This window comes from Suillus clintonianus (assembly GCF_016758775.1).
Source record: "Suillus clintonianus strain FC179 chromosome Unknown DEU56scaffold_1, whole genome shotgun sequence".
NCBI classification, from domain to species: domain Eukaryota; kingdom Fungi; phylum Basidiomycota; class Agaricomycetes; order Boletales; family Suillaceae; genus Suillus; species Suillus clintonianus.
Window position 1 is genome coordinate 784,327 of NW_024539225.1, and position 22,369 is coordinate 806,695.

Genomic DNA, 22,369 nt, shown 5'->3' on the forward strand with positions numbered 1-22,369 from the left:
CATTTGTGAAACTATGTAGCACACGTCCGTGACATTCTCTCCACAGCACTATTAGCATTAGGGCAATTCCGTCCGTCTATCCATCTCTTCAGGACTTTAAATATAACATGGAGGCTGAACCATTGATCAACGAGGCTACGTTAGTGACACCTGAGGTGGTTCCATTCACCAACGGTCTTTCACCCCAGAGTTTGCTACTGCTTTCTTTGGCGCTGGTCGCGGGTTTGCTGATCGGTGCGTTCTGGCCAACTTGATTCTGAAATACATTCTTACACTCTGAAGTAATCGCATTCTCTCGAAGAAAATCAAGGTCCAGAGGCGACATACTTCTCCTTCTCGGGCCCCCAGATGCTGGCAAAACAGCAATTCTTTCTACTGTTGGTGACCGTTTCATGAAGTTACATTGGTTGTCCATCTCAATTTATCTAGTTCGCATTTACATCAACGCTACAATCGCATACCTCCCTGCAAGTCAATACTTGTCTCGTACCTCTCTCACCAGTGGGGACATTGCCAGTTGTTGACGTCCCAGGGCATCCTCGAATTAGAGATCAGTTCCAGGAGTACTTAGGGAATGCCAGAGCAGTTGCTTTCGTAGTGGATGCAAGTACCATATCACGCAACGGGTCTACAGTAGCAGAGTGCGTATATTTGATTCTTTCATGACTAATTCTAACGAAGTGCAACGTCTAGACATCTCCACCATGTCCTTCATGCCATAACATCGCTCCCTCCTTCACACTTGGCACCCGCACTCCTCATCGTTGCCCATAAGTGCGACCTCATGAAGGCAGCTACGTCTTCAGGCTCTCCCGCCGAGGTCGCCATCTCACGCGTCCGAACGATTCTTGAACGTGAGCTGGAAAAGCGACGCGAGGCTCAGTCCAGTGGCATGGGAATCGAAGGCTTGGGCGCTGAAGGTGAACGTTCGGATATGGGAGGTTTAGATTGCAGCAGTCCTGGCGGAATTTTCAAGTTTGCCGATTGGGAAGGCGGGGAAGTCGATTTTGCAGGAACATGGGTGAACGTCGGAGAGCTCAAGGAAGAAGAAAAAGGAGCAGTCACTGACGGCCTGGACTCATTGCGTAGTTGGCTGGTAGCAGCTTTCACTATGACCTAACTATGATCGTGATTTTTTTATGATACAAGACACTCGCAGTATTAGTCTCCCCTAGCCAGACCTTTATAGACAAAGGAAAATAGTTGATCCTTATAATACCTTTGGACTTTGCAAAGCGAGTATGATTCTGGACGAGCAGCTGAATCGACTGTGCAATATGGTGAATTCATAGATATCGCTGGAATTTGCCTTCGGGTTGAACGGGGAGTTGCACAAGGTGGAGGTACCTGGAGTAAACAAGTACAAACAGACTGATGGTATAAATTCCCAGACAATTTTTGTTGACCTTCACCGCAGCCTTTTAGACAGTGCCCGTTCTACCATACACAGGAAGGACGACGGCGATTCGGTGGTGCGAAGAGCACTTCGGATAGGATTAGAAACGCACGCATCTTATTTGTATGGTGTAGTGGGTGTCAGACCTCTCCAACATTTCGTCCTCATTTCCGTTTAGCATTTGGGTGTATACATCTCACACGTACTACATGTATTTGCCCTGTGCAATGATATTCTTGATACAAACATGTCGACTGGATCAGTGGGCGTGGTTAGAGCATCTAAACCTAGGGCATCGGCCTGTGTAACGCTGTTAGATGGCGACAGTAATTGAAGCACTATGCGTGAGGAAATGCGTCTTCATCTCAAGACAGTACTTGACGAATTCCAGAGTGACTTGCTGTTTTTGGGATTTTTTGGCAAATCGAGACGTCCTCATCAAGAGCCACATAGACGCGCACATGAGCATAGATCTAATATATGTTACCCATGAGTGCCATATTAGATGTAGGAAATATCAATCAATCAGAACTTCGTTTCCTTCTTTTCTCCGGCCTGGGTGAACTTCCGTCCTCCTCAATTGAACTTAAGTCTGAGTCTGAGTACTCATCCTTGAGCAAACTGGGGTCATCGTGCACGGCAACAACAACAGTGGCGACAGCGGCTATAGCAGCCACAGCAGCACTCATCAACACGGCTTTTCTCTGCATCTCAGCCTTGTTCCGAGTCTCGTCATGTTTTCGTTTGGATGAGGACGTCGATGCCGACGCTGAGGCACCCATATCCCTAGCAGGTGTCGAGGGTTGAATGCCGAACGAAGAAAAGGCTTTCAAATCCGCCGTGAAAAGCACCTAAGGAAAGGAGAATGAACAAAAAGAAAGGCAACTTCGAATAGATACACACAGAATGGGCCCAACCGGCATATTCACCCCAAATATCAGCAAGCTTAGCGGCCACTTCATCGTAGATTCGAGGGGTCATGGCACCTTTTCCTTTGGAGCCGCCTACGGTACGTAGCCCGTAATGCTTAAGAGCAATCTGGTGAACATGAGTGTCCACTGGTATGACTTCTCTCTACGACAGCATAGATTCAGGATCGGATGTGAGCAGAACTGAGATCGACTGACTTTGTCCAAGCTCATGAGAAGAACGCAGTCTGCTACCTTGCGTCCCACGCCGACGAACTTCAGAAGTTCTTCACGAGCAGCTTCGGTGCTCATGTCTCTCAATCCGGTCAACCACTCCTCACAGTTCTCTCGTGACCCTGTATTGGAGATCGAGCAACCGTGAGTATCCACGAGCATTTTCGCAGTGCGCTGGATATAATCAGCACGGTAGCCAAAGCCCAAACCCCGAAGAGTGGACTTGACTCCAGGAGCAGCAAGGAGAGAGGGCGGAGGAAAGGAGTGGTACGTTGCGGGAACTTGACAGTCACTTTCACTGAGTTCGGGAGGTGGCAAGGAAATCAGGGAAGGAGAGTACTGTTTGCAAAGAGCGTGCACCATTTTGGTGATCCGGGGTATGTTGTTGTTAGAAGAGCAAATGAAGCTAGCAAGATGAAAACCTGTTAAGCCTCCGAGCCAGTTCAGAAGCAGGCTACGCACGATATCAGGTTCTCCCAAGGATCTTGTCTCAACATCCGGATCCCAGAAAAGCGAGATTTGAGTTTATTGAAGACTTGATCTCGGTCACTCCACTGGTTGTAGAGCTCTACCAAGTCTACGTCCAGCTGAAAATAATCCTTGAGCCAAATCAACGTTTCTTCGTTGCTAACTCTCTCCTGTTCTGCTGAGAGATGCTCTCCGGGAAAAACAGAGCGATAGAAAAGATAGTCGGGAGACTGTCTCAAGCACACTACGCGGTCCCTCAGGCACAGACGGTACTCGTGAGTAGGAGACGATTCTGCGTCAGGGGACGAGGGTAGTGGATAACTTGTCCAGCGAAATGACTGGCCACATTTTAAAACAGCTGCTAAAGAGAGTTGTACGGCGGACAGTGGCAAAGCGCGAAACCCAGCAGGAATTAGGGAAACCATAATTCAAGTCGTTGAAAAGCAGACGGTATTTTGTCCTAGAAGTCAGGCGTCAGAGCACGAAACAACTTTGACAAGGTTGGACAAGAGTATGTGACGAGGGTCGCCTACATTCCTCTCAGACGCAGACGCGGTCGTGGCAGTCTGGTCAAGTGCACGATATCGATTAATTTGAGTCCTCACAGCCACCACATTTGCTTCATCACCCGTACTAATGCCTTCAGAAGGAGATACGTTTCTTCCCAGAATACAAAGCGTGTTCTACGCCGTATTCGATTTACAGAAGGGACCAAAAATCGTGTATCAGGTCCCAGAAGGTCTCATTGCAGGGTCGACAGCAAGTCAAAACTCTAACCATTCGGTCACCTCTTCCCCTTCACCGTCGATAGCTGCCATTTTGGAACCAGACGTATCGCCTTCGCGAAGGTCGAGTCCTTCTGTAAATTCTCATGGTGGTGGACGTGCAAGTTCTCTCAACGTCCCGTCGCCACATCAACGCTCTTCTTCTTCCAGTCGCGTTCTGTTCAATTTCGATGACATCTCAAAGTATGTGATACCTCCTGGAGAGCTTTGTGGGCGACTGGTCATTTGCGCTACGCGGAAATACCGTATCATTGGCTTTCCTGTTTTGCTTCCTGGCAATTACTCGCGGAACTACTTCCAGTACAACGTCTGCTTTGTCTTCGAGCGGTCAGCGGATCTAAGTTGCTATGAACCAATAGTCCGCAAAGTCAGCCGTGTACTAACGGCCTGCGAGGTCAGCTCTTTACCCTACACACAAAGGCCCTATGTTCATGAAATTGTAGGAAGAGTCATTTTTTCTCTCCTCTGCACAATCATCGCCAGCTATGCATGCCATCCTCGAGCAGCTATACGAGGATCTGAACTCTTATTCTGAAACATCGATACCAATTGATGCCTTCAACTCAATAGAGTTGAAGATCTTTCCCTTTTATCCCAATCCACCCCCAGTAAAAGATTGGCATGTGCCTATAGCCCTTATCAACTTGTCCAAACGCATAGAAGACAATTGGGATCTAACAATGAGCAAGGTAGGCCGAACTGGTTTATAGATTGACTGTCCTGACAGCCATGTATCAAGGTGTGCAGACATATTGATGGCCTGAATCACGTCAGTCGCATTGCACACCTAGCCGACTGTGATATTGAGCTGACCCGCCAAGCAATATCTCACTTGCTGTAAGATATTGCACCCCGACCCTTCAATCCCACTCTCATCAGACCTCGCAGTTACTATCAAGTCATCATGACTGTCGACATCTTCCAATATTCCAACATGTACACTCTTCGTAAGAATGTGCAGTGGCTTGCAGACGAGTGCCATGTCAAGGACGAATGTGGACCATATGTCACGAAGCACGCACCCGGTTCGTACATGACTCCAGGGAAATACCTAGCTCACCTGTGGAGCAGGAAGGGCGGTGCCGGATTGGCCAAAACTTTTGCACTTATATTCGCGACTTAAGTCGGGGAAAACAGTACTGGATTGGATGGAGACCTACGATGTCCATGAACTTGGCATTGATGTTCGACGTTTCACAAGTTTCGGGGTGATCAAGGTATTTTCCATCAACTGTTCTATGGTCTAGGATTTGAAGTCCTTTCAGGGGTTTCTACGACGAGTGCATCGTTGGCCAATTTTACTTCCTGTGGATATACCGTCACCAACTCGTAGAAGGAGGCAAAGTCTCTCTTCTTCCGCCTCAAACGCAAGCCCTACAAGTACTTCGGCTCCAATTGGGGAGATTCCTCGGTTTAGTGGCCGATTCGATGCGTCTGTTGTTGCACCTATGCTCGGTTCTCCCACAAACCAGATGGAGGCCACACGAGCCCATCAGCGAACGAGCGCAGCGGAGAAGGTTCTCGAGCAGCTACGTTTCAAAACACTCCCACGGGCTGGACCCAACCCTACCATGCGGCAACCTCCTCTTTCCCCAGAGGGTCCTGAGCGCAATCACGAGCGCCGTAGTCGTGTCCTGTCTGATACTCGAAGACATTCAAATTATCAACAACCCACGAGTCATGTGCCACCGCCATCTAGTGTTGCTGGGAGCCAGTCAATTGCGCATCGCAGTTCATCTGAATTGCAGAACGCCTTTTCTGCAAGACCGCGACGATCACGGTCCCCTTCTACTTCTCGCACTCACGCCCTAAATTCACAAAGCTCTTCGGGTCCAATGAATACTCCTCCACCCCCTGAACTGTTACCACTTCTCGATGGAGATCATCATACGGACGAACTTTGTACGCGCTTTGAGGTCGGATGGCCTCAACTACAGCAATGGCTAGTGATTATCGGAGGTGGAAAAGGCGATGGAGATGGAGATTTCGGGAGAGTGTCCATTATCTATCGTTGATAAGTGTCTGTCATACGGTTCCATTGCACTGAATTTTCACGTTTGTTCTTCTATCACGACGGAATCCCAAGCAAAATTGTTGCCGAAAACAAAATTCTCTACAACAGTTTCGTTTGGAGATTTTGGGAAGGTATTATTCCTTGTGGATGATGATCTAGCACACGAACCCGTTGCATGGTATTATCTCTGCACGCCGGATGTCATCCAACCCCAAATCTCATCGACACTAACTAGTACTGAACGCTGAACCCCTTCCGAAAGACGACTCAAGACATTATACAAGTGCGGTCACTGCCGTAATATAATGGGACTATATGGTTTAGTGCCTTCCTCTCTTGGTGCACATATTTTATTTGGCTCACACAATGCACCGATAGTTCTATCATACGACAACGGTACCGACTCCCTTTCGACTACGGGCAGGCTGTATTGATATAGGCACAGCATTTACTCAGATACGATGGGCTCTGCGACTTTAGGGACGGTGTAGCGTGCTCATTATCAGTGGCAGTGTGTTTATGCTATGCCGTCCGTTCCCACCTATAATATCGTACCTATTCGGTTCATTGATGGCGTCCGTATTCTCTGATTACCTCGTCGTTAACGGAGGAAATCGTGCCTGGGCCAACTTGCAACCAGGGCCTCCACTGTTTCAGGCCCGGCTGTGAGCCACTGCCCATTACCCCGACGTCGTGCCCATTCACGTCACCTTCCCTGGCAGACACAGGAGTCTATCGCAGATAGCCGTGGTGAGGTGGACCTTAACTCAGGTCGCCACTTTGCACACATAAAACTCGCTCAAATGTCTTGATGCCGTGTGGTTTCCGTTCTACAGACGATCTGGTAAGAGGTTTTCCTATACAATATCGGCACGACTAAAGGCCGTGGTGCTGGTTTATAGTATGCCAAAGGATATTCGTACACATTTACCTTGCATAGCCGATAAAGAATGCGTTTGCACACAGGCTCTCAGGCATGTAAGTGCAATGAGTTGTCCATAATTTTCTGATTTTTCACTCATTCCCTCTGCCTACCACTAGTAGTAGCTCTCCTACTATTGGTGCACTATGTTGAAAAGGTCGCTGCTCTCAACTGGACTCAGTGTTTATTCGACATCAAGATGAATGCAAACGCTACCCAGAGTTTAGTTGGTCTCCTCAATGGCAACGGAGACCCCGTGTCAAATATTGACGATGCCACAGCGATAAGCTACTCAATGTGTACCTCCTTCTGTGGGACCAGACAGGATTTCTATATGTCTGTATTTTCGCAAGATTTCAGTTCGTGGCTACTGCCATATCTTGCACTTATTTCGCAGCTCCCCTTTGGGGCACAGTACAGGCTTGATAATCTCATGTCTGCTGTGTTGACCATCGGGTCACCCGTACTTTCTGGTTATTCTCTATTCATCACCCTACTCAATTCTCGCTGGATCAACCGCCGATTTAGTCAAGCGGTGGACTATCCCAATTCACATCTCGCACTCTCTATTGTCAGCAATCTTCAGCAAGTCCCGCTAAGACTGCATTCCGATCGCACACGCTTCCCATCTCTCGTCGTCCTTCCGGAAAACGACACCTGGTGGAAACACTTCTCTGAATTGGTGAACTATACTCATATGTGGTCAATTGCGTCCGCGATCTCCATCGCCTGGGTCGTCGTCGCATATATCCTGTCTATAGCCAACTCACAATCAGATGTTTATACAAATTTCGCTCAAGCCGGTGGCGAAGCCACTAGCTCCATGTGGCTGTGGTTGATTCCGATAGTTGTTGGATGGCTTCAGCTCTCACCGAAATGCGATTTCAATCGCTTACAATTAGCTTATGATCTTGCCGACCGCCATGGCATGCGCACACAAATGGAAGATGCTCCTACTGGAACACCACCTGCGTCCGCCCAAGGAGCTTTAATAATAACTGCTCAGGAGGAGGATGTGATGTCTCCAGACGAACTCCTCACCCCTCCGGTGTTTAATTACTCGCGCTCATTGCAATGGGCATATACAGCAGAGACTATCTTCCTGGTGTACAAAGCGGCATCAGAGAAGGCTAAAAGCCGTACTCCCGTCAATTTTGGGAGTGAGTGGGTGGAGTCCGACGATTTTAAATCTATCCACCCCAGCAATCGACGTGGGTCCCTTCAGGAAATCACCGCGTACTGCGCGCAGCCCGTCCGTACATGCCGCAGCCACTGGGCGCCTGGCGTGTTCACAAGAATGGCTCTCGCGTCATGCGCTTCGCTTGCATTACAATGGGGAACAGCCGGAGGAGCGTTTATTGTAGAGTGGTTCACTCCTACGACAGTGCGTTTGTTCTGGTATACGTGATATGTCGGCTAACTTCAAGCAGGGCATGGGGTGCCGATCTTTTAGTTACCTCATTTATGGAGCCGTATCGACTATCATATGGATGATGCTCCTGATATCCAGTATTCTCACCCATTATTCAGCAGCTTATTCCCGTCAAGGCTCATCATTGTCTGCACGTATTGCACTGGCGTTCTCGCACTGCCTGCGAAGGATGGGTAAACTGTTGGCCATTGCAAATACCATCTGGGTGATCTTGACGTGTATTATTCAATATTCCGGCTTCTACGATACATGCTTCTGCAATTCCAGTATGATTAGTAGGGGAAGGGCTGCTGCATACGTTACGATCATCGAAACCACAGCCCAAGCTGCACTGGCCAAGGCTGCATGGATCGGCGCCCTCGTCCTAGCGTGTACCTCAGCGTCAGCTTTCGTCGCTCTCGTCGCTCTTTTATTGGATACTATTCCGGCATAACTATTGTTGTAAACATATTAGTATGTAGTTGTTTTTGACTCCTAGAAGCTACCCAAGCCGATTTGCCATGCTCTAGGTGACCGGAATGCTGGTATCAACGTCCGCACAGTAAGTCCATGCAGCCTCGAATTACTTCGATCATTTGACCACATACACCTTAGGGCCTAATCTCGAATATTCTTGAGGAGGATGTTGTTCAACCTCTTCTCGTCTCCACGAGCGCGATTGAACTCTCGACGGAGACTGTGTGCTTACTTTTGAAGATCGATGACTATGTACAAGCAAGATAATGAGACGTTCTGACATTCTAATAGACATCGTTGACTGTCACCAAGTGGAACAAGAACTTAATTTTTTATCACAAAAATACGTCAACCTAGTATACAGTTTTCAGAGAGACAAGCAGCGGTCATAGTTTCCGCCTTGGTTTGCACCCCACCATTCCGGGAAAAGATGTGCGGTTCCAGCAGCTCCTTGGACCGCAAAAGAGAGAATGAATACCATGACCTGTGTTCCACCATCGAGGGCTATAGTATAGCATGATGTTAGCAGTTGAGATTATAAGAAAGCCGCGACATTTACCTGCACCGACCAAATAATTGTATTTCACGAACCAACGTGGGTACCTAGTACGGAGCCACCACTGGGACAAGAACGCGACAGTGAAATACGACAAAATTGAAGAGTTTATTCCAACGCAAAGCCAAGCGATGTACGAACTGCACATATAATAAGCTTAGAATTTGAATCATTAATGAGTTCAGAACGTACCAGATGATTGGGGTGTAATAGTAATCCATGCGTAGTCTCGGCGAGTAACGGTGAATGATCCAGAAAGGAAGAGGTGCGACCAAGCCAATCAGATAAGACAAGGGAACCCATTGATACCTTTGACCAGCTGAAAAGAGCTCGTGAGCAAGGCCACCCCATGCAATCGCTTGCGAGTTGTATGACTGAGGTTGCTGGCCAGACCAGATGTTTGTTCCTTGCACAGACAGCAGGATTTCACGTTGACTGTCGATGATAGAATTCATTAACACTAGAACAACAAGTCAAATGTGGTGAATAGATATGCAAGACGACTCCCTGACCATAGTTGAGAACAGCGCCGAGTAAGGTGCCAATGATCTGGGCCGTGAATGCAGCGCGGGGAGGCAGTTTGGCGTCTGGGCACCTGCCAGTGAGAGGTACCTTTCCCGACAAAGAATGCGCACATACATTGAGCAATCTTCAGATCGCGTAATAGTAGCATTGCTTGAGCCACACTATTCTGAAGGGGAACACAAATAAAAAGCAGGTCGAAAAGGCGAAACCGGGGATGCGTACATAGCTATAAAGGACCTGTCAAACCAACATCAGCAGCGGTCAAAATCGGAAACTGTGTCAATACGAACAAAAAACATGTTTGCCATGGGTCTTCCGTTGTGCAGGTAGCCGGCAATCATCTGGACCAGGGTTTCTTCTCTGACATATCAACTCAGGGCACCTACAGCACATAAATAACACTTGCGGATGGAAAGCCCAATGCCGGTAATGGCGTATAACGCGCCGAAGAACAAGATAGACACGGCGGCCAAGAGGACTGCGATGACAAAGCCCCACCTGAAAAGACTTGTTAAATTTGTTTGCCGGATGGAGAATGTTGCTCACCAGGGCAGCGTGGAATTTGTCATGTAGATAACGACTAGTCCAACAATGAAGGAGAGAACAAACGTCACGAGGTACCAGCTATTCGGAGCATCTGGGTACTGTATAACAATGAAGCAAGGTTGTCTTTTTAATGTCACAGCGACTGACCTTCAGCATCTCGCGGTAGTGTGGGTCGAGGTCCTCAATGTTGGCGGGGACTTCCCTCTTTCCACTGTGCTTCCAGAATTTCCAATCGAAATTAGCACGCCAACTCCTCAGTGTGTCCATGTTCATCCAAGTCCAGGCTGCACGTAGGTCATCTTTATTCCACAGGAGGAGGTGAGTGAACGTCGCAGCTAATCCCTGTGGTGAAACTATGAGCAAAGCACCCTATATCAGCAGTGATTCTTGGCATACGAGGTTAGTGGACAGAAGAGCTATAACCCAGGTACCAGCGTAGAATGGCAGGCCTTGTTCAGCGACTAAAGTGGGGTCCACCTCATAGTTGGAATTCAGAATCAAAGTCTGGTCGTAGACAGTGCCGTTCTGGTAAAAGAGGAGCTGCGCCAACTGATCAGGGTATTGTTAGCCTGGAAATTAGAAAGCGCAGCGACGGTTTTACGTACAAAGGGGAAGTTTTGAGATTCCCAAATGTTGTTGTAGAACACCGCGACGAAGACGACCCTTCGTCTCTCTTAGTGATATGTTACACCGTGACTGAAATAACATACATGCAGAGAATGTAACCAATGAAGGTGGAGAGCTAGGGGAGACGTTAGAATTGTCATACGCACTTGTGTGTCAACTAACCTGAGCTTTCAGCGGAATAGTCATCGGGTTAACACCACCCGAGATGTACTAAACAAAACGAGTTCATTTAAGTGTCAACAACATCAGGATAGCCAGCCGTACCTGCCAATCGAAGCACACGGACAATAGACCAAGACCCTCATTTCCGTTGGAACCACCAAACACACGAGAGACAGCAGCATTGTTAGGAGCAGCGAGGCAGAATATTGAGAGACCAGTGAGAAGTGGGAAGATCCATTCAGGGAACATTTCCCATAGAAATATTCTGGGTTAAGATCATTAGAAATTGAGAGTACGATTCATTGATGAAGCTTAAATTTACGCAGTAAAGACGACGTAGAAGACCTTGAGCTTTCGGCGTGCTTCGGAGCCATCGCGATAGAGAGCGTCGAACATGGAAAGCAGCGGGAGAACACCGGGGTACAACATCTTTGACGGATAAAGGAGGATTCCTGAGTGTTGTCAGTCGAGATCCTGCGCATAACTACTGTTGGACACAAGAATACCTCGCATCAGGCCACCGATCCCATAACTGTGGTTTGCGGCTTCAGCAATGGGTGCAGCAAGGGGTATTCCAGCGCAACGCACCCGAGCAATTGAGACGAGAACAACAAAAATATTGATGAGACGGCGTTCGGCGTGATATTATAATACAGACTAATGAGTCATCAATCACCACCGACCAAGAAATTGAATTGCAAGCGCACCGCTGGACAGCAAGAACCTCCGTAGCCAATGCAGAGTTCGCAGCTGCACTAGACATGATGATAACGAATGCATTTTCCTTCTTGTTAAAGGGTCCCTATATTCATAGATTATGCATAAATTTAATGGGTCAGGGGTTACTATGTGGACAACGTACTGGGTTCAAGTATCGGAGTAATCCACGACGTGGGATGAATGTTTCCATCGCAAAGCCAATCGCATAGGATATGATGGCGAGGAACATCACAGACACAAAGACAGTTTGCTGCAGTGCCAATCCGATGAGACCTCTAAGATAATGTTTGATAAAGAAACCCTCACAGGTTTGAAGTAATAAATTTGAGCTAGGAAGAAAAAGCAGTGCAAGTGAGTAAGACCCTCGACTAAATGACCTCGACTGATTTACCCAAGGAACCACCAAAGGCGGAAAGTCCAAGGCCGATGAAGAAAGCCCGAAGGGTCCAGGGGTTCAGGCTAGGATCGTCGTCCACGGAAATGACGTGAGTTACAATCTCTCGCTCGTTCTGAAGGACAATCTCGTCTGTTTCAGCTTCTTGGGTGGATGACTCAATGTCTCCCTGTATGTAGTAAGATTTCTCCTCCTTCGCGTCGAAGGATTTCTCGTCGGTAGCACTAGGGATCTGTTCCATAGCTTCAGTAGCCATGGCTGTCGAGAGAGAGTGCGACGTGCCGAGGCAGACCAAGGCAAAATATCTGATATATAAGCATACATCAAAGTCGGCAAGACCTGGAAAAGGACGGACCAGGGCCAAGATAGATAAGTCCTATTCTTGCGAGGTAGCAGGCACAGAAACCTGAAATGATACCGACGCCAGCAGCGTTAATGCCTTCTCTCGTATGACCATACGTTCTCCACAACGGATAACGGAGCTTGAGGGAGTTTGAGATTCGGCTGAAAGACGAAAGAAGTTATGCGAATAACGTCATGAATTTAGTCAACTTGCTACCATCTTGACTTCTTTCAGGCGCGCGAACAAGAATGTCATTCCTGTTAGCTTCCCATACTCTTTGACTGTCACTGACTGATTACGGTACTAAACAGGCCTGCCTCATTCTGCAAGAGTCAACGGAGGGGGTTCATGTTTGAGGTGGAACACGAGGGGCGAGGTTGATTATTCAGTTGTTAGTCAGTTGCACGCACTATCCGCTTCATGGAAACCGTAGGTGCCAGCGTGTGTTCCAGATAAAGTTCATTATATTGCGGTCAGGAAACCAAATCTAACGGCATTGCGCAGAATTGATTCAGTGAGCCGGCTCAGAGAAGGCCAAAATCACTCAGCAGAAACGCACTTCAAAGTTTGCAGTGAATGATGGTTCGACCTGATTGCTACTTCAATGTTGCCGTTATCAGGGAGATAAAAAGGATATCACCATTATCCTGGATCTGGTTCCATAAGGACCAACAGACCAAGGCGATGATCCAGACCACATGGCACTGTCGCACTCAGCAGCTTGCTCAATTAAGGTGGGCGTCCAGATATTGTAGAAACCCGGAATCTTATTTCCTCTTACAAAAACTTTCATTCTCGACGAGAGAAAGATTCGATTGGAACAAATCCGAGGGACCTGGGAGATGTGTTTGTGTCGAGGCCAGAGTATTGGCTATACCATATACTACATACCGGCAGTCAGTCAAATACATATGCTACAAATCCGATCTCCGGAACCCACCTGTGTGGCGCATACCCAGTCGAACTGAATTGCCGGTCTGACTGCGCCGTATCATATTTGCCCTAACCAAGGGGTTCCTTCTCGGTGATCCCCTGAACGAAGCGCTTCTGTTCCCGCTCGCCGTTCGAGTCGCTGGACACATTCACGTTGCCTTTTACGTTGAAACCTAGGAAACAGATGGTTTGTTGGAACAATGAGCCGTGCGTGCCTGAACAGAAGTTTGGGGGTTCGTCAGATGAAACATGGAATTGAGCCTGAGAGGACCAAAAAGTCCCGTCCATTCATGCGCTCGATAGAAGCGTAACAACGGCAGTACTTACTATATAATTCGACCAAGATATCCTCTCCATCCACCCATCGAGATTGGCGCGTCTACTTGTATAGTTACAGGCATGGAGGGCCCACTTTGGCCACTGCACACAAAGTTGATGGCAACTACATAGAGAAGAGCTGGTAATGTGGCATCATCATGCAAGCTTGAGGCTGTAGAACTTGAACTGCATGATGATCAGGGCTAATACATGGTTGCAGCATGAGATCCAGACATCACAGCATAATATTTCAAGACACACCACCTCCTTGGATCCACCGATTGGACTAGAGCCTGAGGATGGTGGTCAAGCCTGAGACCATGTGGCAGATTCGGACTTGGCGTGTCGATGATAGGCTGACTAATACTGAGCCAAAAGCAGGTCAACGGCCGCGTGGTACTAATGTTCCGTGTACTCAAAATTCGTCACTTCGACTAGTACACGCCTAGTTCGTAGTTAGTTTGTATCAACACCATTCTGTTGCATGCTCACTTTGAATTTTCTGCAGTGGCTGGACCAGCACAAAGAACTTCATCACTGGGAGCTTTTGCGTCCGTCCGAGTCGTATTTTGTTATCCAGGGCGATCATCGTCTGCGACTGTGACAGACTGATCACACATCATAGCACCGTTCAGCAAGCTAAATCACCAGCAAATGGATATACACCCTAATGCCTGTAAAAATACACTTTGCAATTTTAATGATACTGTCCACGATGTCATTATAGTACCGTTGGAAAATTTAAAAGTCAGTCTAACAGCAGAAACACAACCGACCGCTTCCGTGCTCTCCAGTATTGATCTGCCCTACTGTGGATGGTCGTTGTGAATCGGGATTCGGTGAAGGAGGAGAAACACAATCTTCGTCACGAATCCATTCGTCGTCTTTGACGGGAGCATCTGCTGAAGCATTCCGCTGTAAACGGATGCGTGAGATCTAGCAAACAGTGAGCGAAAATGAGCTGCGCGAACCTCTTTACCCTGTGCGAGAGGGACCTCGACAATAGCCGGTGATGCCCGACCTGTCCGAATGGGCCACCAGGATCGGGTAGTGGGTGGTACTGATGGGGGCCGGGGCTAGAAAATGAAATATAAGTCGAATATGTGAACATGGCAGTCCCCACTCACGTCCTCGTGGAGATTTATATGTGGACGAGGTAGGGGCGCTGTAGCAGGGGACTGCAAGCAGACCGTCGAGTCAACTGTACATGAAGCAAACAGATAAAGGAAACATACGTCCAGGGGATTACGAAGCCCATTGGTGCGAATAGGACGAACTGCATCCGTACGAGAAGAGGAAGGAAGGAGTTTGCGTAGAAAGTGAGGGGAAAATGTATTCCTTGTAGGTGGAGGTGTTTGCGGGCGGGGGATGGGAGGTACGACAGGCAATATCACTGGTTCACGGCGGCGTGTTGCGTCGCACTGTAATAAGGGATGGTGTGGTGTAGAGGAGCAAAAGAGCAGGACCACGTACGTTGAGTACCCCATCGGCGAGGCGTTGACGTTCAGGTTTACTGGTCTGTAAGATATTTTAGCACATAAATGATGAATCTATGGGGGTGAATACGTACACTAGCGAGGATGTTGGGTGGAATGTTCCATATATTTATATTGCTATCCTCATGGGTGGTGTAAGCCAGTTGGCGTGAATCAGGCGAGAAGATGAAGGCGTGGGGAATATGGACGTCGAATGAAGCAAGTAGCTGGCGAGATTCGAAGGACCAGAGCTTGATGGTGTCGTAGGAAGCACTGACGAGAAGGGCACAATCAAATGAGAGTGCTAGGTTTGTGATTTGGCTGGTGTGCCCTTGGAAGGAATCTCCGACAGTCTCCAACGTCAACGCGTCAAATTCATAGATTGTTGTGGGCCCGGGTTCGTCATCCGTGAAGCGGAATGCGGCAACAATGGATTTGTCTTTGGTTGTCCAGAAAACTGGCAAAGTCCCAAAATAGTGTTGAGTAGATGATGAAGTTCTAGTGACATCGAATTTCTGTGTTTCAACGTCCCACACTTGAAGGCACCGCACATTTAACAACATCGCCAGCTTCTTCGAGTTTTCCGAGAATCGAAGTACTACTGGGTCAAAAGCATCATTACTAATTTCGAATGGACCAGCCACGAGTTCGCCTGTGTCCAACCTCCATATCCGCATATGCATGGTCGTCCCGCCCACCGTAGCCCGCGAACTGAATCTTAATAATGTACCCACTAGCAGTGTGCTGTCCCTCGAGATGTTAATGGACCAAACGTAGTCCAATGACTCCGATCCATCATAGAATGTTCTCACGATCCCCGTCTCAACCTCACGAACTTTGAGCTTCCCACCACCAGTGACAACCCATTGCCCATTCCTTGATACCCCCACCGTGGCTGCTTCCACACCATCCTCACAAACCTCCCGAGCTTCCCCAAATTCCTTACCCTCCCGCAGGTCCCATCGCCGAATGGTATTATCCACTGATCCGCTGATCATTTGCTTGCCGTCGGGCAAATAGGAAATGGATGAAACATATTTCGACTCGTGGCGCGTGCCATTCGGCGAGATATAAACATATGGTTCATGACCCTCCAAGGTCATCACCGGCGTCAGAATCGATTTGTTTGCTGCTTTACCGAGCCGTTTCGAGCTGGAAGCCATGACGGTTGTATCCGCAGACAGGTTGGCAAGAATGACGAATATATTTGGTGAGTCGTCCTCGTGTGCTCAGATGGGGTGTTCACGTTACCAGGATGCAAGCAAGGACGAAGAGCGATCGCCTGACAGTACTAGTGTGTGTACCTCTTTATATCTCCCTGTCTTCATGGCTGTGTTATACAGCATGTCCTTTTTTAACTGCTCCTTATCGGCCCGGACTCAAACCTACCTGTTCCTTCACAGCAAGTTTGATAACACAGCTAGAAGATGATACCATTGAGAGCGCGGTGGAAATCTGATCATTCTCTTTTGCTGTAGCCCTCAAAACTCCTGTGACAAACACCCCATCCTCGTTTTGTTCGTTTATACTGTCTCATCTTAGATGCCTTAAATGCTTGAGTTAATATGAAGTCACCAATCATTAACGATGACCTGCATAAAACCTACACTGAAAGAAAAAGAATCAAAACAAGAACTTCGCGTCGCAGCAAGCGCTTGTGCTACAAGTCTGATAGTAAGTAGAATACTGTAGGAATCGATAACTCAATTCGACACCGACACCACCGATTGTACATGTGACGCGTGATCGTCGAATTGACTCGGAGTTGATTCCTGCAGTATTGGTGCACTATGTCAAAAAGGTCGCTGGACTCAACTGGACTCGGTGTTTAACCGACATCAAGATTCAAGACGAATGCAAACGCTACCCAGAATTTAGTTGGTCTCCTCAATGGCAACGGAGATCCCGTGTCAAATATTGACGATGCCACAGCGATAAGCTACTCGACGTGTACCTCCTTCTGTGGGACCAGACAGGATTTCTATATGTCTGTATTTTCGCAAGATTTCAGTTCGTGGCTACTGCCATATCTTGCACTTATTTCGCAGCTCCCCTTTGGGGCACAGTACAGGCTTGATAATCTCATGTCTGCTGTGTTGACCATCGGGTCACCCGTACTTTCTGGTTACTCTCTATTCGTCACCCTACTCAATTCCCGCTGGATCAACCGCCGATTTAGTCAAGCGGTGGACTATCCCAATTCACATCTCGCACTCTCTATTGTCAGCAATCTTCAGCAAGTCCCGCTAAGACTGCATTCCGATCGCACACGCTTCCCATCTCTCGTCGTCCTTCCGGAAAACGACTCCTGGTGGAAACACTTCTCCGAATTGGTGAACTATACTCATATGTGGTCAATTGCGTCCGCGATCGCCATCGCCTGGGTCGTCGTCGCATATATCCTGTCTATAGCCAACTCACAATCAGATGTTTACACAAATTTCGCTCAAGCTGGCGGCGAAGCCACTAGTTCCATGTGGCTGTGGTTGATTCCGATAGTTGTTGGATGGCTTCAACTCTCACCGAAATGCGATTTCAATCGGTTACAATCAGCTTACGATCTTGCCGACCGCCACACGCGCACACGAATGGAAGATGCTCCTATCGGAACACCACCTGCGTCCGCCCAAGGAGCTTTAATAATAACTGCTCAGGAGGATGATGTGATGTCTCCAGACGAACTCCTCACCCCTCCTGTGTTTAATTACTCGCGCTCATTGCAATGGGCATATACAGCAGAGACTATCTTCCTGGTGTACAAAAGCGGCATCAGGGAAGGCTAAAAGCCGTACTCCCGTCAATCTCGGGAGTGAATGGGTGGAGTCCGACGATTTTAAATCTATCCACCCCAGCAATCGACGTGGGTCCCTTCAGGAAATCACCGCGTACTGCGCGCAGCCCGACCGTACATGGCGCAGCCACTGGGCGCCTGGCGTGTTCACAAGAATGGCTCTCGCGTCATGCGCTTCCCTTGCATTACAATGGGGAACAGCCGGAGGAGCGTTTATAGTAGAGTGGTTCACTCCTACGACAGTGCGTTTGTTCTGGTATACGTGATATGCTGGCTAACTTCAAGCAGGGCATGGGGTGTCGATCTCTGAGTTACCTCATTTATGGAGCCGTATCGACTATCATTTGGATGATGCTCCTGATATCCAGTATTCTCACCCATTATTCAGCAGCTTATTCCCGTCAAGCATCATTGTCTGCACGTATTGCAATGGCGTTCTCGCACTGCCTGCGAAGGATGGGTAAATTGTTGGCCATTGCAAATACCATCTGGGTGACCTTGACGTGTATTATTCAATATTCCGGCTTCTACGATACATGCTTCTGCAATTCCAGTATGATTAGTAGGGGAAGGGCTGCTGCATACGTTACGATCATCGAAACCACAGCCCAAGCTGCACTGGCCAAGGCTGCCTGGATCGGCGCCCTCGTCCTAGCGTGTACCTCAGCGTCAGCTTTCGTCGCTCTCGTGGCTCTTTTATTGGATACTCTTCCGGCATAACTATTGTTGTAAACATATTAGTATGTAGTTGTTTTTGACAACTAGAAGCTACCCAAGCCGATTTGCCGACCAATACTATTCAAAATGCGAGTTTGTTACACTTGGAAACAAACAACGGGCACAGTGTTGGCGGCGCACCGTAAACACTTGTGAAGCATAAATACATATACTTTTGCTGGACAACTTGCTACCCCAATGTCCGGTTCACGTTCACGTAGCCAGTCCCAAGGCACGAGTAAAGCAACTCCGTGTTGGAAGAATCTGCAGGATCTGCGGGTGCGATGTTGAAGACGGTGCCAAAGAAGATCTTGATATCACGGAGAAATTGAATGCTGCTATGATGTGAGCGATAAAAGCAGGATAGTTGATCATCGCGCACGTTCTAACGGAGGGCTCTCCCATCCTACATCGACCGACGTCTTCACTACCTAGTACCATCATCAACAGGACTAGAGATTGATGTTTTCTATCAACACATCCTCCGTGTCTAATTTCTGACAAAAGTGCCCTAGTTGCCAACAGAGCTATATCTTCCGGAGTTTCACCTGGCGTGGATACGGCTTCAGAACAGTGTATGGCAGACGTAGTGGACTCCGCGAGTAAGCTTAGTGCATACCCCGGCGACCTTCATGCAAGATTAATATAGCAGAAGTGTGTTCAGTTAGACCACATACTTTCCGCTTTCATCTCCTTTGTAGACGTCAGAGTACAGGTAGATATCAGGGATGAAGCGATTGAGAACCGAACGTGATGCATCGATCATGCGATTAGAGAATTGCGGGTTAACACGGACGGCATGTCTGGGAAAATACTTCAGTATAGTATAACATATAACTTAAATGCAAAGGCAAGATGAACGCACGCAATGCCTCGGATTCGTTTGATCTTTCCAGGATCAACGAAGTTCAGAGTTTTTACTTCTTTAACAATAGGACAGAGAAACTGCACTTCCCCTCCACCTTCTGGAGGGGCGCCACGTTTCTTTATCTGCACAGGGATATAAAGGCGCAATTTCATAATGAGACGACTGGCTCACCCGAAGCTCTAATCCATCAGAGATACCGAAAAGTTGGAGATGGGGTAGTGTCACAGTACGGATGAGGTCAACCTAACAGCGTTAGGGAGCATTTTATTGCGACGGAATGTTGCTCACAGAAAGATCATTGTCATCTGATGTTATACCTCGCAAAGTCAACTGAAACGGCTTCTTCGAAAAGGGCGCGATCATGATCAGCGGCTCCAGAAAATAACCTATTGAACGTGATAGTGGACAATCATGAATGATAGGACCGCCGGACACGACTCCTGGTTTGAGAAGCACAGCGGTACCTTGATGGCATATGAGTGAGTCCCAGCGTAATGGACAGTAAAGTAGTATCGTACCGGTCACAGAGATTTCAAAGGAGGACCCATTAGTAACTTTTTCCAACAGCCGCAGGAGGCTCACTTCGTAGTCTGGGCAATGACGCTGCTCGTCAAGAAACACCAGGCTGCAAGGAACTGGACACACCTCTCAGACCCGGATTTTTGTCCTCGGAACGAATTTTGTCAATTCGGACATGCTTTCCGGTGAGAATGGAGAGCACTAGACGTTGTCGTAAATATTGGTGTCCACTGAAGGTCACCGATGATCTTGAATCCACCATGGATGTAAACCTCGAAGAGACTTTTTTATTACGTAAGGAAATATTGATCCTAGTGGGCGTCTCGACTGAGTCGACTCTCCTGCCAGGTCAAACATAGTTCAACTTCCCTTTGATATCCTTTCACTCTCCTCAATGACTACGGAGGTACATGTGAATGGTGCAGCGACTTCAAGTGACTGGCAAGATCGGTATTACCATGTTGACCAGATCCTTGACAGACCTGGCCCTCGAACTGATCCATCATTCCTGGCTGGGGATGAGGTGCGTATCCCACGAAGATTCAAGGCAACTCGTCTTTTAAAGGTGCCCGAAAGGTGAAGGACTTCTTGCGGAACAAGTGCAAGATTCTTGTCATCGGCGCTGGTGGTTTAGGATGTGAGATACTCGCCAATCTTGCTCTGACTGGGTTCAAGGACATTCATCTCATCGACATGGACACCATCGACATCAGCAATCTTAATCGTCAATTTCTCTTCAGGTATGTTACATTTATGAGATTGCATGTATGTGCCGAAATAGGGATCAATCTCTCCAAGAACCGCGGATGTCGGAAGACCAAAGGCGATCGTTGCTGCAGAGTATGTGATGAAACGGGTGCCGGGAGTCAAGGTCACTCCGTAAGTTGGCAGTCTTTTGCGCACCATGTCTGAGACGCGAGGCATGCAGGTACTACGGCAAGATACAAGACAAGGACGACGAGTATTACCTGCAGTTTAACCTCGTCATCTGTGGTCTAGATTCTGTGGAAGCGCGTCGGTGGATAAATGCGACCCTCGTTAACCTAGTAGATTCTGAGAATCCTGAGAGTTTGAAGCCTCTCATAGATGGCGGTACCGAAGGTGAGCAAGTCTCTTGCACCTTCTGCGCGACCTCAATAGTTGTGAGAAGGTTTTAAGGGGCAAGCTCGAGTCATCCTCCCGACTGTATCATCATGCTATGAGTGCTCCCTGGATATGCTCAACAAGCCAACTACATTCCCTATTTGCACCATCGCGAACACGCCCCGTCTCCCTGAACATTGTATAGAATGGGCCTCTGTGCTAGAATGGCCTCGCGCGCGCGGAGGTCAGTCTCGCTGCACGCCCCATTTTTCTTCCATTTCACACGTAAGTAGATGAAAAACTCGACACTGATGATCCCGAGCACATCGGATGGCTGTATTCAATCGCCGTTGCTCGTGCAAAGGAATTCAAGATTGAAGGCGTGACTTGGTCACTTACGCAGGGCGTTGTCAAGAACGTTATTCCTGCAATCGCATCTACTAATGCCATCATTGCCGGTATGTCAGCGCCCACCTTTTACTCGATCTGTTTGATGGGAGCGTTCGCAGCTTCATGTTGTAACGAGGCTTTCAAGATTGCAACAAGTTCGGCGGCTTATTTGAACAACTACTTCATGCTCATTGGGACCGAAGGAGTATATTCGTACACCTTTGAGCATGAAAAGCGCGACCACTGCCCTGTTTGCGGAGGTGAAGCCCTGGAGATATCAATAAATCGGGATTGGACTGTCGAGCAACTGATTGAACTATTGACCGAGAAGCAGAACATGTATGTACTTATTTCTTGTTGACATCATCCAGGACTCACCCTGGCGTAGTCAGATTAAGAAACCTTCTCTCGCAACACCAGAGAAGCCGATCTATTTCCAACAACCACCCCAGCTGGAGGAGGCTACGCGCCCGAATTTAGAGAAGAAGGTCTCAGAACTTGTCCCTGATGGTGGAGAAGTTGTGGTCACTGCTTCGACTCTGCCTTTCAGCTTGTCGCTCATCATCACTTACATGCCATGACGGCACAGTATCTTACATTTCCGCATGGTTATACTCAATGTAGCAGTAAACACTCAAAATACAAGCATCATCACGGTTTATTCACGAGTGATCCTACATCTAAGTCAGGCCTACGGTTCCAAGTCCAGGGTAGACAGTTGGTTGTGAAAAACAAAATAGTGCCAGCCTGTCGTAGTACTATTCAATGTGCTGACAGTGTGATTACG

General features: G+C 48.1%; 9 protein-coding genes across 9 annotated transcripts; 5 read left to right on the forward strand and 4 right to left on the reverse strand.

Annotated features, from left to right (window-relative positions):
* The first annotated feature begins 4 nt into the window (after positions 1 to 4).
* DEU56DRAFT_763736 (signal recognition particle receptor beta subunit-domain-containing protein) lies at positions 5 to 1,308 on the forward strand. Its single transcript, XM_041350837.1, has 4 exons — positions 5 to 234; positions 283 to 377; positions 430 to 641; positions 694 to 1,308. The coding sequence occupies exons 1-4, from the start codon at positions 108 to 110 to the stop codon at positions 1,118 to 1,120; spliced, it is 861 nt and encodes a 286-aa protein (XP_041215710.1). The 5' UTR covers positions 5 to 107; the 3' UTR covers positions 1,121 to 1,308.
* A 480-nt stretch (positions 1,309 to 1,788) lies between these two features.
* On the reverse strand, positions 1,789 to 3,618 carry DEU56DRAFT_845287 (DNA glycosylase). The gene is made up of 4 exons (XM_041355120.1): positions 3,001 to 3,618; positions 2,524 to 2,944; positions 2,300 to 2,470; positions 1,789 to 2,247 (listed from the first exon to the last, which is right to left on the reverse strand). Exons 1-4 carry the CDS (start codon positions 3,429 to 3,431, stop codon positions 1,918 to 1,920), a joined length of 1,353 nt encoding a protein of 450 aa, XP_041215711.1. The 5' UTR covers positions 3,432 to 3,618; the 3' UTR covers positions 1,789 to 1,917.
* On the forward strand, positions 3,596 to 5,970 carry DEU56DRAFT_763739 (nitrogen permease regulator 2-domain-containing protein). The gene is made up of 6 exons (XM_041350838.1): positions 3,596 to 4,185; positions 4,235 to 4,480; positions 4,531 to 4,628; positions 4,680 to 4,816; positions 4,863 to 5,008; positions 5,057 to 5,970. The coding sequence occupies exons 1-6, from the start codon at positions 3,643 to 3,645 to the stop codon at positions 5,804 to 5,806; spliced, it is 1,920 nt and encodes a 639-aa protein (XP_041215712.1). The 5' UTR covers positions 3,596 to 3,642; the 3' UTR covers positions 5,807 to 5,970.
* A 640-nt stretch (positions 5,971 to 6,610) lies between these two features.
* On the forward strand, positions 6,611 to 8,882 carry DEU56DRAFT_896932 (uncharacterized protein; the record flags this gene model as incomplete). Its single annotated transcript, XM_041356433.1, has 5 exons — positions 6,611 to 6,783; positions 6,847 to 8,111; positions 8,158 to 8,530; positions 8,669 to 8,700; positions 8,754 to 8,882. The coding sequence occupies exons 1-5, from the start codon at positions 6,756 to 6,758 to the stop codon at positions 8,880 to 8,882; spliced, it is 1,827 nt and encodes a 608-aa protein (XP_041215713.1). The 5' UTR covers positions 6,611 to 6,755.
* Positions 8,883 to 8,982: 100 nt separating this feature from the next.
* On the reverse strand, positions 8,983 to 12,401 carry DEU56DRAFT_975430 (OPT oligopeptide transporter protein-domain-containing protein; the record flags this gene model as incomplete). Its single annotated transcript, XM_041359579.1, has 22 exons — positions 8,983 to 9,119; positions 9,175 to 9,311; positions 9,364 to 9,631; positions 9,684 to 9,758; positions 9,811 to 9,862; positions 9,919 to 9,933; positions 9,987 to 10,056; positions 10,099 to 10,194; positions 10,243 to 10,340; positions 10,390 to 10,584; positions 10,639 to 10,791; positions 10,848 to 10,905; positions 10,953 to 10,984; positions 11,032 to 11,079; positions 11,134 to 11,296; positions 11,354 to 11,483; positions 11,538 to 11,563; positions 11,620 to 11,688; positions 11,739 to 11,833; positions 11,894 to 12,001; positions 12,058 to 12,080; positions 12,143 to 12,401. 22 exons carry the CDS (start codon positions 12,399 to 12,401, stop codon positions 8,983 to 8,985), a joined length of 2,307 nt encoding a protein of 768 aa, XP_041215714.1.
* Positions 12,402 to 13,490: 1,089 nt separating this feature from the next.
* Positions 13,491 to 15,226, reverse strand: DEU56DRAFT_896934 (uncharacterized protein; the record flags this gene model as incomplete). The annotated part of the gene is made up of 9 exons (XM_041356434.1): positions 13,491 to 13,682; positions 13,749 to 13,841; positions 14,001 to 14,032; positions 14,232 to 14,347; positions 14,406 to 14,445; positions 14,516 to 14,654; positions 14,711 to 14,815; positions 14,867 to 14,917; positions 14,975 to 15,226. The coding sequence occupies 9 exons, from the start codon at positions 15,224 to 15,226 to the stop codon at positions 13,491 to 13,493; spliced, it is 1,020 nt and encodes a 339-aa protein (XP_041215715.1).
* A 1,780-nt stretch (positions 15,227 to 17,006) lies between these two features.
* Positions 17,007 to 18,725, forward strand: DEU56DRAFT_975432 (uncharacterized protein; the record flags this gene model as incomplete). The annotated part of the gene is made up of 3 exons (XM_041359580.1): positions 17,007 to 17,910; positions 17,951 to 18,247; positions 18,294 to 18,725. The coding sequence occupies exons 1-3, from the start codon at positions 17,200 to 17,202 to the stop codon at positions 18,723 to 18,725; spliced, it is 1,440 nt and encodes a 479-aa protein (XP_041215716.1). The 5' UTR covers positions 17,007 to 17,199.
* Positions 18,476 to 20,450, reverse strand: DEU56DRAFT_763760 (18S rRNA biogenesis protein). The gene is made up of 8 exons (XM_041350839.1): positions 20,236 to 20,450; positions 20,109 to 20,180; positions 19,879 to 20,054; positions 19,762 to 19,833; positions 19,588 to 19,712; positions 19,400 to 19,525; positions 19,105 to 19,350; positions 18,476 to 19,057 (listed from the first exon to the last, which is right to left on the reverse strand). Exons 1-8 carry the CDS (start codon positions 20,369 to 20,371, stop codon positions 18,913 to 18,915), a joined length of 1,098 nt encoding a protein of 365 aa, XP_041215717.1. The 5' UTR covers positions 20,372 to 20,450; the 3' UTR covers positions 18,476 to 18,912.
* On the forward strand, positions 20,451 to 22,243 carry DEU56DRAFT_763764 (uncharacterized protein). The gene is made up of 8 exons (XM_041350840.1): positions 20,451 to 20,632; positions 20,686 to 20,849; positions 20,908 to 20,988; positions 21,038 to 21,210; positions 21,260 to 21,436; positions 21,486 to 21,650; positions 21,702 to 21,921; positions 21,971 to 22,243. The coding sequence occupies exons 1-8, from the start codon at positions 20,504 to 20,506 to the stop codon at positions 22,161 to 22,163; spliced, it is 1,302 nt and encodes a 433-aa protein (XP_041215718.1). The 5' UTR covers positions 20,451 to 20,503; the 3' UTR covers positions 22,164 to 22,243.
* The last annotated feature ends 126 nt before the right edge of the window (positions 22,244 to 22,369 follow it).

What these genes read in the sequence shown, in the direction of transcription:
- DEU56DRAFT_763736 (XM_041350837.1), top strand. Translation starts at nt 108, where the DNA reads ATGGAGGCTGAACCATTGATCAACGAGGCTACGTTAGTGACACCTGAG. An exon ending in AAACAGCAATTCTTTCTACT is followed by an intron (nt 378 to 429) that starts GTTGGTGACCGT and finishes CAATTTATCTAG; the next exon opens with TTCGCATTTACATCAACGCT. An exon ending in AACGGGTCTACAGTAGCAGA is followed by an intron (nt 642 to 693) that starts GTGCGTATATTT and finishes TGCAACGTCTAG; the next exon opens with ACATCTCCACCATGTCCTTC.
- DEU56DRAFT_845287 (XM_041355120.1), bottom strand. Translation starts at nt 3,431, where the DNA reads ATGGTTTCCCTAATTCCTGCTGGGTTTCGCGCTTTGCCACTGTCCGCC. An exon ending in CCTTGGGAGAACCTGATATC is followed by an intron (nt 2,945 to 3,000) that starts GTGCGTAGCCTG and finishes TCATCTTGCTAG; the next exon opens with CTTCATTTGCTCTTCTAACA. An exon ending in TTCTCATGAGCTTGGACAAA is followed by an intron (nt 2,471 to 2,523) that starts GTCAGTCGATCT and finishes ATGCTGTCGTAG; the next exon opens with AGAGAAGTCATACCAGTGGA.
- DEU56DRAFT_763739 (XM_041350838.1), top strand. Translation starts at nt 3,643, where the DNA reads ATGCCTTCAGAAGGAGATACGTTTCTTCCCAGAATACAAAGCGTGTTC. An exon ending in GGGATCTAACAATGAGCAAG is followed by an intron (nt 4,481 to 4,530) that starts GTAGGCCGAACT and finishes CCATGTATCAAG; the next exon opens with GTGTGCAGACATATTGATGG. An exon ending in TGTCACGAAGCACGCACCCG is followed by an intron (nt 4,817 to 4,862) that starts GTTCGTACATGA and finishes CCTGTGGAGCAG; the next exon opens with GAAGGGCGGTGCCGGATTGG.
- DEU56DRAFT_763760 (XM_041350839.1), bottom strand. Translation starts at nt 20,371, where the DNA reads ATGGTGGATTCAAGATCATCGGTGACCTTCAGTGGACACCAATATTTA. An exon ending in CAGATGACAATGATCTTTCT is followed by an intron (nt 19,834 to 19,878) that starts GTGAGCAACATT and finishes TAACGCTGTTAG; the next exon opens with GTTGACCTCATCCGTACTGT. An exon ending in GGAGAGCCCTCCGTTAGAAC is followed by an intron (nt 19,058 to 19,104) that starts GTGCGCGATGAT and finishes ACATCATAGCAG; the next exon opens with CATTCAATTTCTCCGTGATA.
- DEU56DRAFT_763764 (XM_041350840.1), top strand. Translation starts at nt 20,504, where the DNA reads ATGACTACGGAGGTACATGTGAATGGTGCAGCGACTTCAAGTGACTGG. An exon ending in AATCGTCAATTTCTCTTCAG is followed by an intron (nt 20,850 to 20,907) that starts GTATGTTACATT and finishes AATCTCTCCAAG; the next exon opens with AACCGCGGATGTCGGAAGAC. An exon ending in TACTAATGCCATCATTGCCG is followed by an intron (nt 21,651 to 21,701) that starts GTATGTCAGCGC and finishes GAGCGTTCGCAG; the next exon opens with CTTCATGTTGTAACGAGGCT.